Source organism: Bos grunniens, chromosome 4 (assembly GCF_055505025.1).
Source record: "Bos grunniens cultivar Pamir isolate PY7600 chromosome 4, Bosgru_T2T1.0, whole genome shotgun sequence".
Lineage (NCBI taxonomy): Eukaryota > Metazoa > Chordata > Mammalia > Artiodactyla > Bovidae > Bos > Bos grunniens.
The window spans coordinates 53,421,569-53,435,951 of record NC_141168.1 but is presented as its reverse complement, the minus strand read 5'-3'; the positions used below and the strand labels follow the sequence as shown (position 1 = coordinate 53,435,951).

Here is a 14,383-nt window from a genome sequence, read left to right as displayed (position 1 = left end):
TCCTTCTAATTAGAAATCAAAGATCTCCATGAAAGGGAGAGAAATAAAATGCAGGTACTGAAATTTTATATTCTTTGTGAGAAGATGCTCAACATCATTAATTATTAGAGAAATGCAAATCAAAACTGCAATGAGGTATCACCTCATACCAGTCAGAATGGCTGTCATCAAAAAAATCTACAAACAATAAATGCTGGAGAGGGTGTGGAGGAAAGGGAACTCCTTTACAAAGGTGGTAGGAATGTTAACTTATACAGGCACTATGGAAAACAGTATGGAGGTTCCTTAAAAAAGTAAAAACAGAACTACCATATGACCCAGCAATCCTACTCCCAGGCATATACCCACAGAAAACCATAATTACAAAAGATACTTGTACTCCAGTGTTCACTGCAGCACTATTTACAATAGCCAGGACATGGAAACAACCTAAACGTCCATCAACAGATGAATGGATAAAGAAGATGTGGTACATATACACAATGGAACATTATTCAGCCATAAAAAGGAATAAAACTGTGCCATTTGCAGAGACGTGGATGGACCTAGAGACTGTCATACAAAGTGAAGTAAGTCAGAAAGAGAAAAATAAATATCGCACATTAACGCATGTATGTAGAAGCTAGAAAAATGGTACAAATGAACGTGTTTGCAAAGCAGAAATAGAGACACAGATGGAGAGAACAAATGTATGGACACCAAAGGGGAAAAGAGGGAATGCAATGAATTGGGAGATTGGGACTGACATATATAAATATATATATATATTTATGACTATGTATAAAATAATAACTAATGAGAACCTACTGTATAACACAGGGAACTCAATGCTCTGTGGGGACAAAGAGGGAATATAGTTTCTTGCTATACAGCAGAAACTAACACATTGTAAAGCAACTAAACTTCAATAACAACTAATTAAAAAAAGAAATTTACATTCTGTGGTCAGATCACATAGTATAGAATAAGACTGAGTAAACTTGAAATCTCCCTTTCTTTTCTTTAGTTATCCTAATGGAATTACTTTAAACTCTCCAGGATTTTTATGGGGCACTAATGAGGTGCTTTACTTCCTGTCTTGACTAGAGTGTATTATTAAAAAATCTACCAGCCAGTCTTTCTGTAATAAACCTCCTTAAAAGGTTACCAATAGTTTTGCTAAGTTATGTAAGTAACCACAAGTCAGGCTCCTTAGAAACTTGCTATAAACCTTCTGCTAACTTGTAGATGCACACAATACCAGGTTGGATGCTCAGGATCAAAGAAGTTCCCATTCATTTGGCTTGTTTTCTGTCTTCTTTCCTTTTTACCCTATGTTTTCCCAGGGATTATGATTTTAAAATATGTGTGCGTGTGTTCAGTTGCTCAATTGTGTTCGACTCTTTGAGACTCCATGGACTGTAGCCTGCCAGGCTCCTCTGTCCATGGGATTTCCCAGGTAAGAATACTGGAGTGAATTGCCATTCCCTTATCCAGGGGATCTTCCTGACTCAGGGATTGAACCCACGTCTCCTGCATTGATAGATTCTCTACCACTGAGCTACCTTTTAAAATAAGTGGTAATATTAGAATAAATAAAAAGTAAAAGATTTTTCTTAGACCAGTGGTTCTCAACTTGCGGGGGCAGGGAGGGTAGGTGTTTTTATGCCCCGAGGGATATTTGGCCATATCTAGAGACAATTTTGATTGTCAGGACTAGCAGGAGGATGTTACTGGCGTCCAGTGGGTGGAGAGCCCAGGCATCGTGGGAAGCATCCTACAAGACACAGGCACACCCAACATGTCTATAATGCTACCTTAAACTAAAGGAACTCTGGACTCGAGTATTCCCAAGGAAGTTATTAAAACAGTTTTTTAAACTAAAATGCAAATAAGCAACAAATACTTGAAAGACACAAAATGGAGTAAAACGAAGGTAAGAGGGAATACTTGTTTTTGATAATACTGATAAAAGTAGCTTTTAAGAAAAGACAGAAATACCTCTAGCTACTCAGGGAAATAGCTCAGATAAATGCAAAACTAAACAGACTAACAACTCAATAAGATTAATAAGGGAACCCACCTCCCTCCACCCTTGGAAAAGTTATAAAAAATATGAAAAACACTAAAGAAAAAAATTTCAGACATACTTAAGAATATCCTGCCTCCTGAGAAACCTGTATGCAGGTCATGAAGCAACAGTTAGAACCAGACACAGAACAATGAACTGATTCAAAATTGGGAAAGGAGTATGTCAAGGCTGTATATTGTCACCCTGATTATTTAACTTACGTGAAGACTACATCATGTGATGAAGCACAGGCTGGAATCAAGATTGCCAGAAGAAATATCAGTAAACTCAGATATGCAGATGACACCACCCTAATGGCAAAAAGTGAAGAAGACCAAAGAGTCTCTTGATGAAGGTGAAAGTACAAAGTGAAAAGGCTGGCTTAAAACTCAACATTCAGAAAATGAAGATCATGGCATCCGGTCCTATCACTTCACAGCAAATAGATGGGGAAAAAATGGAAACAGTGGCAGACTTTATTTTCTTGGGCTCCAAAATCACTGTGGATGGTGACTGTAGCCATAAAATTAAAAGACACTTGCTCCTTGGAAGAAAAATTGTGACAAACCTAGACAGTGTATTAAAAAGCAGAGACATCACTTGGCCGACAAAGGTCCATCCAGTCAAAGCTATGGTTTTTCCAGTAGTCACATACGGATGTTAAGAGTTGGACCATACAGAAGGCTGAGTGGTGAAGAATTGATGCTTTTGAACTGTGGCGCTGGAGAAGATTCTTGAGAGTCCCTTGGACTGCAAGGAAATCAAACCAGGCAATCCTAAAGGAAATCAACCCTGAATATTCATTGGAAGGACTGATGCTGAAGCTGAAACTCCAATACTTTGGCCACCTGATGAGAAGAGTCAACTTACTGGAAAAGACCCTGATGCTGGGAAAGATTAAGGACAAGAGGAGAAGGGGATGACAGAGGATGAGATGGTTGGATGGCATCATGACTCAATGGACACAAGTTTGAGCAAGCTCCAGGAGATTGTGAAGAACAGGAAGCCTGGCAGGCTGCTGTTCATGTGGTCACAAAGAGTCAGGCACAACAGAACAACAACAACAAGAATATCCATCATGATATACATAAATGTGAACTAATATTTAAATCCTTTACTCTGTGGGTCTCCACCCCTCACAGCATGTTGCTCTGAAACTTTGCCCTGACTCCTAGGTTGGAAACAAAACTTCCCCTCCTTCCTCCTTCCCAACCCCAAAGTCATTAAGTCCTGTTCATTGGATGTGGTTCTTTAACTGCTCTCGAAATGCTCCTGCTTTCTCCCCATGTTTGCTGTACTATCTATCCACCTGAACTGCTGAAATTTTTACATGTCTTCTTGCCCATACTTTAATCATCCTCCAATTTATCTTTCATAGTGAGGAAGAAGATGTAAATCTCATCATGTTACTGCAAAGCCTTCACTGGCTCTCCACTGCCATGTGGTCAAAACAACTTAGTTGGGTTTCCCAGACTATTCTACTTAAAAGTGGAAACTCCTCTCCTTGGCATAACCCATATCTCTGCTCTGGTTCATTTTTTTCCACTACATTTATCATCACCCGAGATACTATATATTTTACTTGTGTGCTTTTTGCCAATCTCTTCCATTCAAATAGAAACTATACAAGGGCAGAGATTTTTGTGCTTCGCTAGTTACTGCTGTTCTAGAGTCTATAAAAGAGCTGGTATACAGTAGTTGCTCAATAAATATTTATTGAATGATTAAATGAATAGTATGCAGAATCTTCGTAACATGGTCTTGCTTGTGTATCTAGAATATGTCCCTGTGAACAAAGAATGTCACCTGCCACATCAGTAAACAAAGGATGTTACTCTGAGCTGGAGGAAGCACAAGCTGGAATCAAGATTGCCGGGAGAAATATCAATTATCTCAGATATGCAGATGACACCACCCTTATGGCAGAAAGTGAAGAGGAACTGAAGAGCCTCTTGATGAAAGTAAAAGAAGAGAGTGAAAAAGTTGGCTTAAAGCTCAACAGTCAGAAAATTAAGATCATGGCATCTGGTCCCATCACTTCATGGCAAATAGATGGGGAAACAGTGGAAACAGTGGCTGATTTTATTTTTCTGGGCTCCAAAATCACTGCAGATGGTGATTGCAGCCATGAAATTAAAAGACGCTTACTCCTTGGAAGAAAAGTTATGACCAACCTAGACAGCATATTAAAAAGCAGAGACATTACTTTGTCAACAAAGGTCCATCTAGTCAAGGTTATGATTTTTCCAGTGGTCATATATGGATGTGAGAGTTGGACTGTGAAGAAAGCTGAGTGCCAAAGAATTGATGCTTTTGAACTGTGGTGTTGGAGAAGACTCTTGAGAGCCCCTTGGACTGAAAGGAGATCCAACCAGTCCATCCTAAAGGAGATCAGTCCTGGGTGTTCATTGGAAGGACTGATGCTAAAGCTGAAACTCCAGTACTTTGGCCACCTCATGCGAAGAGTTGACTCATTGGAAAGGACTCTGATGCTGGGAGGGATTGGGGGCAGGAGGAGAAGGGGATGACAGAGGATGAGATGGCTGGATGGCATCACTGACTCAATGGACATGGGTGTTGGTGATGGGCAGGGAGGCCTGGTGTGCTGCAGTTTATGGGATCACAAAGAGTCGGACACGACTGAGCTACTGAACTGAACTGATGGCCATCAACCACTGTAGCCACCCCCACTGTGGTAAAATCTGAAGAGATTCAGGATGGAAAAAACAGGATACTGGCCCTAGGTAGTTCAGGTGCGTCTCTAAGGAAATACTGCATTGAGCCCAGACTCTTGCATCTTCCCATACATAGAAAAGTGCTAGCTTCATTAACTTGAGATGTCTAATTTTTCTTTAACCTTTTGATGTTCCAACTCTCGGCATTTTTTCCCCCCAAACTCCTATATATCTTATATATCCTGGCTCCTCCCTTACTTCTTTACAACAGTCCCTAGAGCTATCTGAGAGGCTGTCTCCTGGACTTAAGTCCTCAGTGTGTCTGCTGAGTAAAACATAATTCTCAACTTTTAGGTTGTGGATTTTTTTTTCACTCAACAGTTCTTTGCACACACACTCTTGCTCCACCACATCCTCATCCCCCAATTCTTTAAGTTCCTAATATAGAATGCCTTGTAGTTTCACACCTTGGTTGTTCATAGACTTTGGCCTTTTTGGTTGGGTTGTTTCCTCTGCCTGGAATTCTGATACTTGTTTGTTAACCTGTCTATGCCTTAACCTGGCACTGATCTTAATAATAAGAGGTAAGATGCTGCCATCTTGGGAAAATCTTTCCTGGCTAACTCACACCAGTTTAGGTATGGTTTCCTAGCCTCTCTATAAACTTTATAAAGGCCTGAGTTAGGGCCATGATCTTGTTAGGACTGATATTGTTGGTTGGCCTTTGCAATCTCTAGATGTGAGCTCCTTGGGGAAAGAGCTCCTGTCTTCTTACCTCTGTTATCCTAGCAACAAACAGCCTATCTTATATACAGCTCAGCTTCCATTGAAGTAATACAGTTTTTGAAAGACAGCTCTGCTAATGGCCTACATTCCCTTTCTGGACTCACTGAAATTTCAAAAGGGGGTCTTCATGGCAACATAGGCAGTGTTGATGGCTCACACCTTGGTCCTTTATGCTTCAACACCATGGGACAAAACATGCTCTCCTTCCAGTTTTCTGAATCTCCAAAGAGTAAAGAATGAAACCCAAGGAACAACCATGACTTGTTGTCAGTGATTCTGCTAATCAAGTTCCTGTACATTCTCAGGCCAAGGGGTGAATGTGTGAACCAACATAAGCTACTCAGATGCTCTGAGCCTGGACCTTGCAAGCTGAGGAGAAAACTGTTAAGAGAAATGGTTAGAGTTGATTCACATGAATGGCAGAGCCTAACAGCTACAACAAAAATATTTGCTAATAGGCATTAAGAACTCACTATGTGCCAAGAATTGTTCTAAGCACTTTCTTCATGTATATTAACCCATTCAATGCTCATGACTACCCCATAGGTAAAATCCATCACACCCATTTCCAAAAGGCAAACTGAAATACAGAGAAGCAGGATATAAAAGCAGGCTATCATATCCTGGAGCTTGGACCCCAACTACACACTTCACTGCTCAGAGGTGCATTCGTCCTATTTCCTGGGTCCCTGAAGATGTCCTGATTCACAGATCCTTCCCAAAGCCCCTTGTTTAGCTCTTTTTTTTCCATTCAGGGAATTTCTCCATATCTTTCCAATCATTTCCATCACCACCCCTCCTACTTTTTCCCTCTAAATTTAGCCAGTTTTGATTCTGTTGCTCACAACAGAATCCTAAGTGATATTTCCATCAAATCCCAGTCTCAAGGGCTGGAGCCAAGGTGGCTGTGAGGTTAACAAAGCTCCACAGGAAATTCTGATACACACCTAAGATGGGAAACAATGACTTTCCCAACGATGTTCCCAAACATGGAAGGGATTAACACCTTCCTAGGACTTCTACATGGATTTTGATCCACTCTGACAGTAGCCTTTGAAGAGCCCCCAAAGCCTAGCCATGGCCATTTCTCTCCTCTAACTAGCCCAGATCACCCTCCCAGCAGCTCACTTTGACCCACTCTTCCTTGCTGCTTCTTCCCTGACACTGATTCCCTGGCTCTACGTGTGGGCTCCCAACACCCACTTTCAGCCCTGCTTGTATGGACAAAGCAATTGGGTGTATTGCTCTAAGTCTGCTATCTTACCTGGGGCTTGGTACTCATACTCTGCCATCCTGAAGCCACAGCTCCAGGAATAATAACTTTCCTCCCATCAAGCCGAATGCCACGGAGACCACACAGGCCAGGTTGGCTGGCCAGCCTCTGACCAGGGCAAGAAAATAAAACGTAAAGGGCTTACTTGTTTCTTCTCCTGATAACTTCCTACAGACAGGCACTTTATTTTTAAAAATACCATCAAGGTTTGTCAGAGTCTAGGATTCCATCATGGACAGATATTTTATCTTGATATCTAATCTCATGCCCCTCTTGCTTCAAATACACTCTTCCCCTTCCTTTGGTCTTCAGGGCAGATAAGAACCTGAGAATATTCTCCCAAGGAGCAGGTTTCCACTATTAGAAGCCACCTGATTGCCTGTTCTTCCTCACACTAAATAATCCTTGTTCTTTGAATCTTTCCCAACAGATCCTATTTTCCGATCCTTAATTCATCTTCATTACTCTCCTTGGAACTCTCTTTAAATTCTCCACATACCTCTTAGGCTCAAAGAGCTTGAAGTATGCAATTGAACTGAATTAAATCAAGGGAAAACTAACGCTGCTGATAAATTTCTAGGAGGCAAAAAAGATTGGGTGAGTACGCTCATTTAATTCCTCATTCCTGTTAGCAAATTCCTTCCTTCAAAGCCTAATGGTATTTGGGTTAAGTGGTACTATATGTACTTTGGAAAAGGCAAAGAATGTCCATCAGTTTTATTCTTCTTCCCAGAAGTATTTTTTTTAACTCTCTCCTAGAAAGAAAAAATTCAAATGTAAGTATTCAATCCAAGTATTCAATTGAATGTGCTCAAACTGATGGATAAAATTAACCTACCTGCAGAAAAAGGGAACATAATTTAGGAGATGGTAGAAATTAAAGATTATTTGGCAAAACATTCTCAATATTGTTTGTATTACAACCTTCCTTTGAAGCCTTTTTACACATATTTTTCTTTCCTAATCATTCCTTCCCAGCAAAATTTCAGTACTACAAATAGACTGTATATCTGCTTCTATTTTATATGTTTATCTGTGCTTCATAGATTGAAATAGTAAAGATTTTTATGTGCTCCCTCAAGAACCACCCCCCACCTTGGGCCTGATACTGGCTCCATTGAGAACTCATTGTCTGGTGACATCCTCATGGCTTTCAGAATGCTTCTACATTTATTCTTCTACCAGGAAGGTGGACTATGTATTAATATCTTTGCTCCTTTTTATGGATGAGAAAGCTGTGGTTTGGAGTGATAAGTTAATCTGCTCCCAGGGCTACCCAGGGCTAGCAGCAGATTCGAGGTTGAAACCCAGCTGCTGCTTTCAGGTCCAGTATTCATTTTGCTCTATGGTGATGATGCCATAAAATCTAAAAGCCTTTTCTCAATTATTTAAAAAAATTATTTAATTCAGCACTTCTAAAAAACAGCACTTCTGAAATTTCCCCCAAACAATTCCCAATATGGTAATAAATAAGAGTGAAAGTGCCTTATTCATGTTTGTCCTTGCTTTCAAATTCTTTTTCTGACAAATTATTCCATGTTAAAAATCCTTGAGCTTACAGTGCTTCCAGCAGCTCTGACATTGAGCCACACTCCTGCCTTTCAGGACTGCGTACCCCAGAGATTGTTTTTGTTCCCTGGGTCAGAGCTTGGCCAGACATTGCTCTTCTTGCACAAATAAACTTAGTCTTTATTTCTGACATTTAATTATGAAATTTTTCATATAGACAGAAATGCTGAAAAAAGTTAACAGCCAACACCCATATATGCACTATTTAAATTCTATAATATGTGCTATATATATGTGCTTTATGATATATCTGTTTATTCATCCCTATATCCATCCACTAATCCAAATTTGGTGGGGGGGTGTATTTCATAGTAAGTTGCAGACACAGCACTCTTTCCCCCAAATGGTTTGGGCCTGAAATTAAAGAAGGTGAGCTTAGTTTACATGTTCAGATGGTGTTCCCAAATAAAGAGATTGTACACACCTTTTAAATTTCCTGCTTATGGAGTGCTGGGCCACCTTTTTAAACAGGCTACCATTTCTTAACAGGGAAGAAGTGGCCATGAGGAAGCAGGTGAAAGAACAACTTCTTATTGGAAATGCCTGGGCTTCTTTCACCAATAGACAAGTGTTAAACATGAAGGTCAAAATGTTTCTCAAAATCACTTGGGGTCAAATCCATCCTAAACTACAGAACTAAAGTTCTTCTTCTGGCTAACATTTATACAAGTGCTTGGGAAATGGTAGAAATTAAAGACCAATACTTCCCACAGATAAATGTCACTGTTCTGAGTGCTTTGCCTGTATTAACTCTTCAAAGTTATTTCTAATACAAGACTAGGGGTCACGAAACTTTTTCTGGCAAGAATAAGATAGTAACTATGTTAGGCTTTGAGGACCATACAATCTGTCTCCAGGACTCAACATGAAGCATAAAAGCAGTCACAGATAATACATAAAGGAATGAGCATTGCTGTGTTCTAATAAAACTTTATTTACAAAAATAGCTGGTAGACAATTGTTTGCCAATGGCTATTCTAGACTAACACACATTGGAGTCCATTCTCAAAAATCATTTTCAGGACATCTTATAGTTAGCTCAAAACTCAGGGCATTTGCCAATGCCTCAAACGGCCTTTTTATTTAATGGTGGTCAAATCATCTATTTGTGTTCACGTCCTGCTGTCTCTTACTGCACAGGGAGGAAAGAATCATTAAGTTTTAATCTATGGTCTACTGATGCCAACTTGAAAAATCAAAGTGAAGGAAGACAGCAAACGGTTGAATTATACTGTTAAACAATCAAAGAATACTGAAACCCTAAGGGACCTGATCTGCATCCTTGAATTGAAAGGTGCTGCTGCACCATCATTAAACATGGTCTTTGAGAGTCATGGAACTTGGAGGATCACAGCAGAGCAGAGGGACAACCAGAAAAGTGTAATTATAGACGCAGTAGAAATACTCAGGGAGATACAAGAACAATTCGTCAAACAACTGATGTGTAATTACCTAGGAGGACACAAGGTCTGGATGGTAACCAGCATGCCTTTGTGGGGCTGTGCCAAGGATATTTAATTTCCTCCCACAGTAGATGGGGAGATGACACTGGCCCTGTAAACAGGAATAAGAAAGAGATACTATCACGAAAGCAAAGCTGGCTATTCTTGCCAACCAGACAGGGAGATATGGCATACTGAGAGCTAATTCCAAGACTGTGGCTTGTCAGAGGACACAGCCAAAGATGATTGATTATCAGTGGTGCCAATCAAGCTGGGAACAACAAAAGGAGTGGTAGACTGAGGCAAAGAGGCACGGCCCAGACAGCATCAGCACTGGACTGGCTTTCACTGGTAAATGAGTTGCCTACAATTCTGAATTGAGAGCTACTCAATGAGCACACAGATGATTCACTGAGTGAAGTGACTAGCACTTGGAAAACAGAAATATATTTCAAAGTACTCCTGACATAATGATAATGGATTTATTACTTTTATTAATTCAAAGGTTCATTGAAAGGAAGAGTAAATTTAGCTGGGATTTGTACACATCTACTAGGTAAGCCTTTGACTATGTGGATCACAACAAACTGTGGAAAATTCTTAAAGAGATGGGAATATCAGACCACCTGACCTCCCTCCTGAGAAATCTGTATGAAGGTCAAGAAACAACAGTTAGAACTGGACATGGAACAACAGACTGGTTCCAAATAGGGAAAGGAGTACATCAAGGTTGTATATTGTCACCCTGCTTATTTAACTTATATGCAGAGTACATCATGAGAAACGTTGGGCTGGATGAAACACAGCTGGAATCAAGATTGCTGGGAGAAATATCAATAACCTCAGATATGCAGATGACACCACCCTTATGGCAGAAAGTGAAGAGGAACTCAAAAGCCTCTTGATGAAGGTGAAAGTGGAGAGTGAAAAAGTTGGCTTAAAGCTTAACATTCAGAAAACGAAGATCATGGCATCTGGTCCCATCACTTCATGGCAAATAGATGGGGAAACAATGGAAACAGTGAGAGACTTTATTTTTTTGGGCTCCAAAATCACTGCAGATGGTGATTGCAGCCATGCAATTAAAGACGCTTGCTCCTTGGAAGGAAAGCTATGACAGCCTATTAAAAAGCAGAGACATTACTTTGTCAACAAAGGTTCGTCTAGTCAAAGCTATGGTTCTTCCAGTGGTCGTGGAGTTGCAAGGAGTCAGACACAACTGAGCGACTGAACTGAGCTGAGCAAGGTAAGGAAAACATCAAAGAAGAACTGGAGTTCATAAGAATGTATATTGAATATGGATGAACATAAGTACAAATCACCTGACTAGAACTGAATTTGAACATTTTTGTTAATTAGTCATACAAACATAAGACTGAGGAGAATAGCTTTTTGGGAAAGGAGCGGTGGATGTAGAAAACCAGGTTAAATTAAGCACTGACCATTCCCCTAACAAAGATTCATACTTGGCCCCTGCAACAGATGAGGGCATGGGAAAGCTAGACATAGCAAAGAAGAGAGGCAAAGGCAAAATATTTTTAACGAATGGAAAATAACATCAAGGAGGAAGTACATCTAGAAAAGAAAAGGCATCCAGGGGATGACTTGGCACTGACTTTGAAGTTCATGAAAAGTCTAGTCCAGTGCTGGGCAAACAGTAAACGTCACCAGGAGAGAAAGCATCTTGATTCTTCTATCTGCTCCAGGGTACAGGGAAAGCAGCTTGAAACAGAAAGTAGAGAGAGTGACTCACTTGAAAAATTGCACACACCCCAATACTTCTGGCAGCACTATTTACAGTAGCCAACCCATGGGAACGACCTAAATGTCTATTGACAGATGAACGGATAAAGAAGATCTGGTACATACATAAATGGAAGGTACTTAGCCATAAAAAGAATGAAATGATGCCATTGCAGCAACATGGAGGGATCTAGAGATGATCATATTAAATACTAAGTGAAGTAAGTCAAAAAGATAAAGACAAATACCGTATATTACTTATATATGGAATCTAAAATAATGATAAAAATGAACTTATTTACAAAACAGAAACTGACTCACAGATATAGAAATAAAACTATGGTTACCTAAGGGGAAAGCAAGGGAGGAATAAATTAGAAGCTTGGGACTAACAGAGGCACACTACTATATATAAAACAGATAAACAACAAGGATTTACTGTATAGCACAAGAACTATATTCAATATCTTTTAATGACCTGTAATGGAAAAGACTCTGAAAAAGAATATATATATTACATATTTGTAAAATGGAATAACTTTGCTATACTCCAGAAACTAGCACAACATTATAAATCAACTATGCTTCAATTAAAAACAAAAAAGAAAGTAGAGGAAGTGAGAACAATGGCTCCAGCAGCGGTCCTCACACTTGAGCAAACATCAGGATGACCAGCAGGGTTTGTTAAGACCCAGACCGTTGGTCTGGGGTGGGCCAGAAGAATCCGCATTTCTGACAGGTTCCCTGGTGATGCTGCTGCTGCTGCTGCTGGTCTTGGGACCACACTTTCAAAATCACTGGGTTAGAAGCCAAGTCCTGGATTTGGACCATCTGAGACTGACTGGCTCTGCCCTTCCTGTGCTCTTTGTCTCATTTCCTCTTGTAAAATGAGACAGATAACAATCGCATGGCACTGTTATGAGAAATTACGTATGTGAAACTTTTCAACCCAGCGCTCGGTGTGCAGTAAGTCACTCATATGTGTTAGCACTCATTACTATGGAAAGATGGACAGCAGTAAATAATTAGGCAATATCCCGTATAGTCGCCACAGTCAAATCTGCACAGTCTGAGACGGTGCCATCCGTGCGTTTTTCTTTTTTTTTCCAAACATCTCACTGCTTGGTTAGCCAGACCACACTACTCTAGGAAACATGGCTTGCTCGGGGCAAAGTGTAACTGCCTTTATGAGCATTATTTCTCAGTTAATGTTTAACCAGATGAGTCAAATGTGAAGCATGTCTTTAAAATCTCACTTGTGCATCCAGCGCTATGTACCTATCCCAGACGGTCCTGGCCACACCTGAAATTTTGATGGGCCTGACCTCTGAGTCACACAGCAGACATGCCATCTAGACAGCTATTGGTATGGGGGCATTACCTCATAACCACCATGCCCTCAGTCAGGACCACCCCTCTCCTGCCCCCATCTGTGAGTGATGGTATCTTGGGTTATAGCTATCACAGACTAAGTGAAGATGACAGAATCCATGATGCTGTCAGTTATTCCTTTCTAAAAAACAAAACAAAGCACTAACTACACAATGTGGGCTTCCTAGGTGGTGCTGGTGGTAAAAGAATCTGCCTGCCAATGAAGGAGATATAAGAAATGTGCATTTAATCCCTGGGTTGGGAAAATTTCCTGGAGGAGGACATGGCAACCCACTCCAGAATCCTTGCCTGGAGAATCCTATGGGCAGAGGAGCCTGGTGAGCTACAGTTCATGGGGTCGTAGAGTCAGATACAAATGAAGTGACTTAGCATGCATGCACACAATGTAGTAACTCATCTCTACTAGTAGCTTCTCAGGCTCAGCAGTGAAGAATCTGCCTGCAATGCAGATGCAGGTTTGATCCCTCGGTTGGGAAGATCCCCTGGAGAAAGAAACAGCAATCCACTCTGGTATTCTGGCCTGGGAAATCCCATGGACAGAGAAGCCTGGCCAACACAGTCCACGGGTTTGCAAAAGAGCTGGACATGACTCAAGGACTAAAACAAGTAACTCCTTAAGAAATGTTACAAATTATCAATCACTGTTAACTCTCCTTCATTTTCCTTATTCTGTTTTAAGGGAAAAAACCTTCCACTTTTGCCTCAGTTCATACCCACCTTACATGGATGTTCCTTGGCAGCCCTCTCGAAGTTTAGTCATCTGTCCCCTCGACTCAGAGCTCCTGAGCCTCTAAATTCTATAGCAGCTTGTCCTCAAGAGCCCTTATCCTCTGCTCACGCCATCACCTTGGAAATGAATAAATATTTTCTAGGTGCAAATGTGCAAAGTCTATGCCCTATTAGAAGAAATTCAAAATATTCCAAAGAGTAAATTTGGAAGGAAGGTCATGTATTTTGGTAGACAGCATCACTTGCTAATAAAAAAGAAGCTTTTTATTTAAAGAAGTGCAAAACTCTTAGTTCTAACTTTAGAAAACAATAAAACTCATATGTCTAAAAAATTTTTAAACATTAGTTTTATGAGAAGGTTTTCCCCCTTTACAACAGTGGGTCTACAAGCCAAGCAGGATAAAATCACATCAAGCAAAAAGCTTTACTGTGTTAGGGAGTGAGATGAAAGTCTGAAAGGAATAATGATGGCAAGCGCCCTTTATTCTAGGTTGTGTCAATATTAAGGAGGGAAAAAGAGACTGGTGGAGAAAGTCTAGGATGAAAAAAAGAGAAATATTTCTGATCAGGGAAGGAATAGCCTTCTGATTACTACACATAAAGCCAATTAAAAGGTAATGGGATTGGTTTTTGTTTGTGGCTTATAGAATCAATCTCATTACATTAAAGACATAGCTTATCTTGATGTCTTGAAGCAGTAGACTTTTCTTGTTTGCTCTGATGT

General features: G+C 40.3%; 1 protein-coding gene across 2 annotated transcripts in view; it reads right to left on the bottom strand.

Moving 5' to 3' along the window:
* The window catches only part of CHN2 (chimerin 2), a 338,897-nt gene that overhangs the window by 144,331 nt on the left and 180,183 nt on the right, over nucleotides 1–14,383 (bottom strand). The window contains exon 1 of one of the 2 annotated variants that reach the window (XM_086396434.1): nucleotides 6,776–6,863. The exons of the other annotated variant lie outside the window; for it this stretch is intronic. Coding sequence (XP_086252560.1) covers nucleotides 6,776–6,793 — 18 coding nt within the window. The 5' untranslated portion in view covers nucleotides 6,794–6,863. Of the gene's footprint in view, nucleotides 1–6,775; nucleotides 6,864–14,383 lie in introns of those variants that run through there. 2 annotated transcript variants of the gene reach the window in all.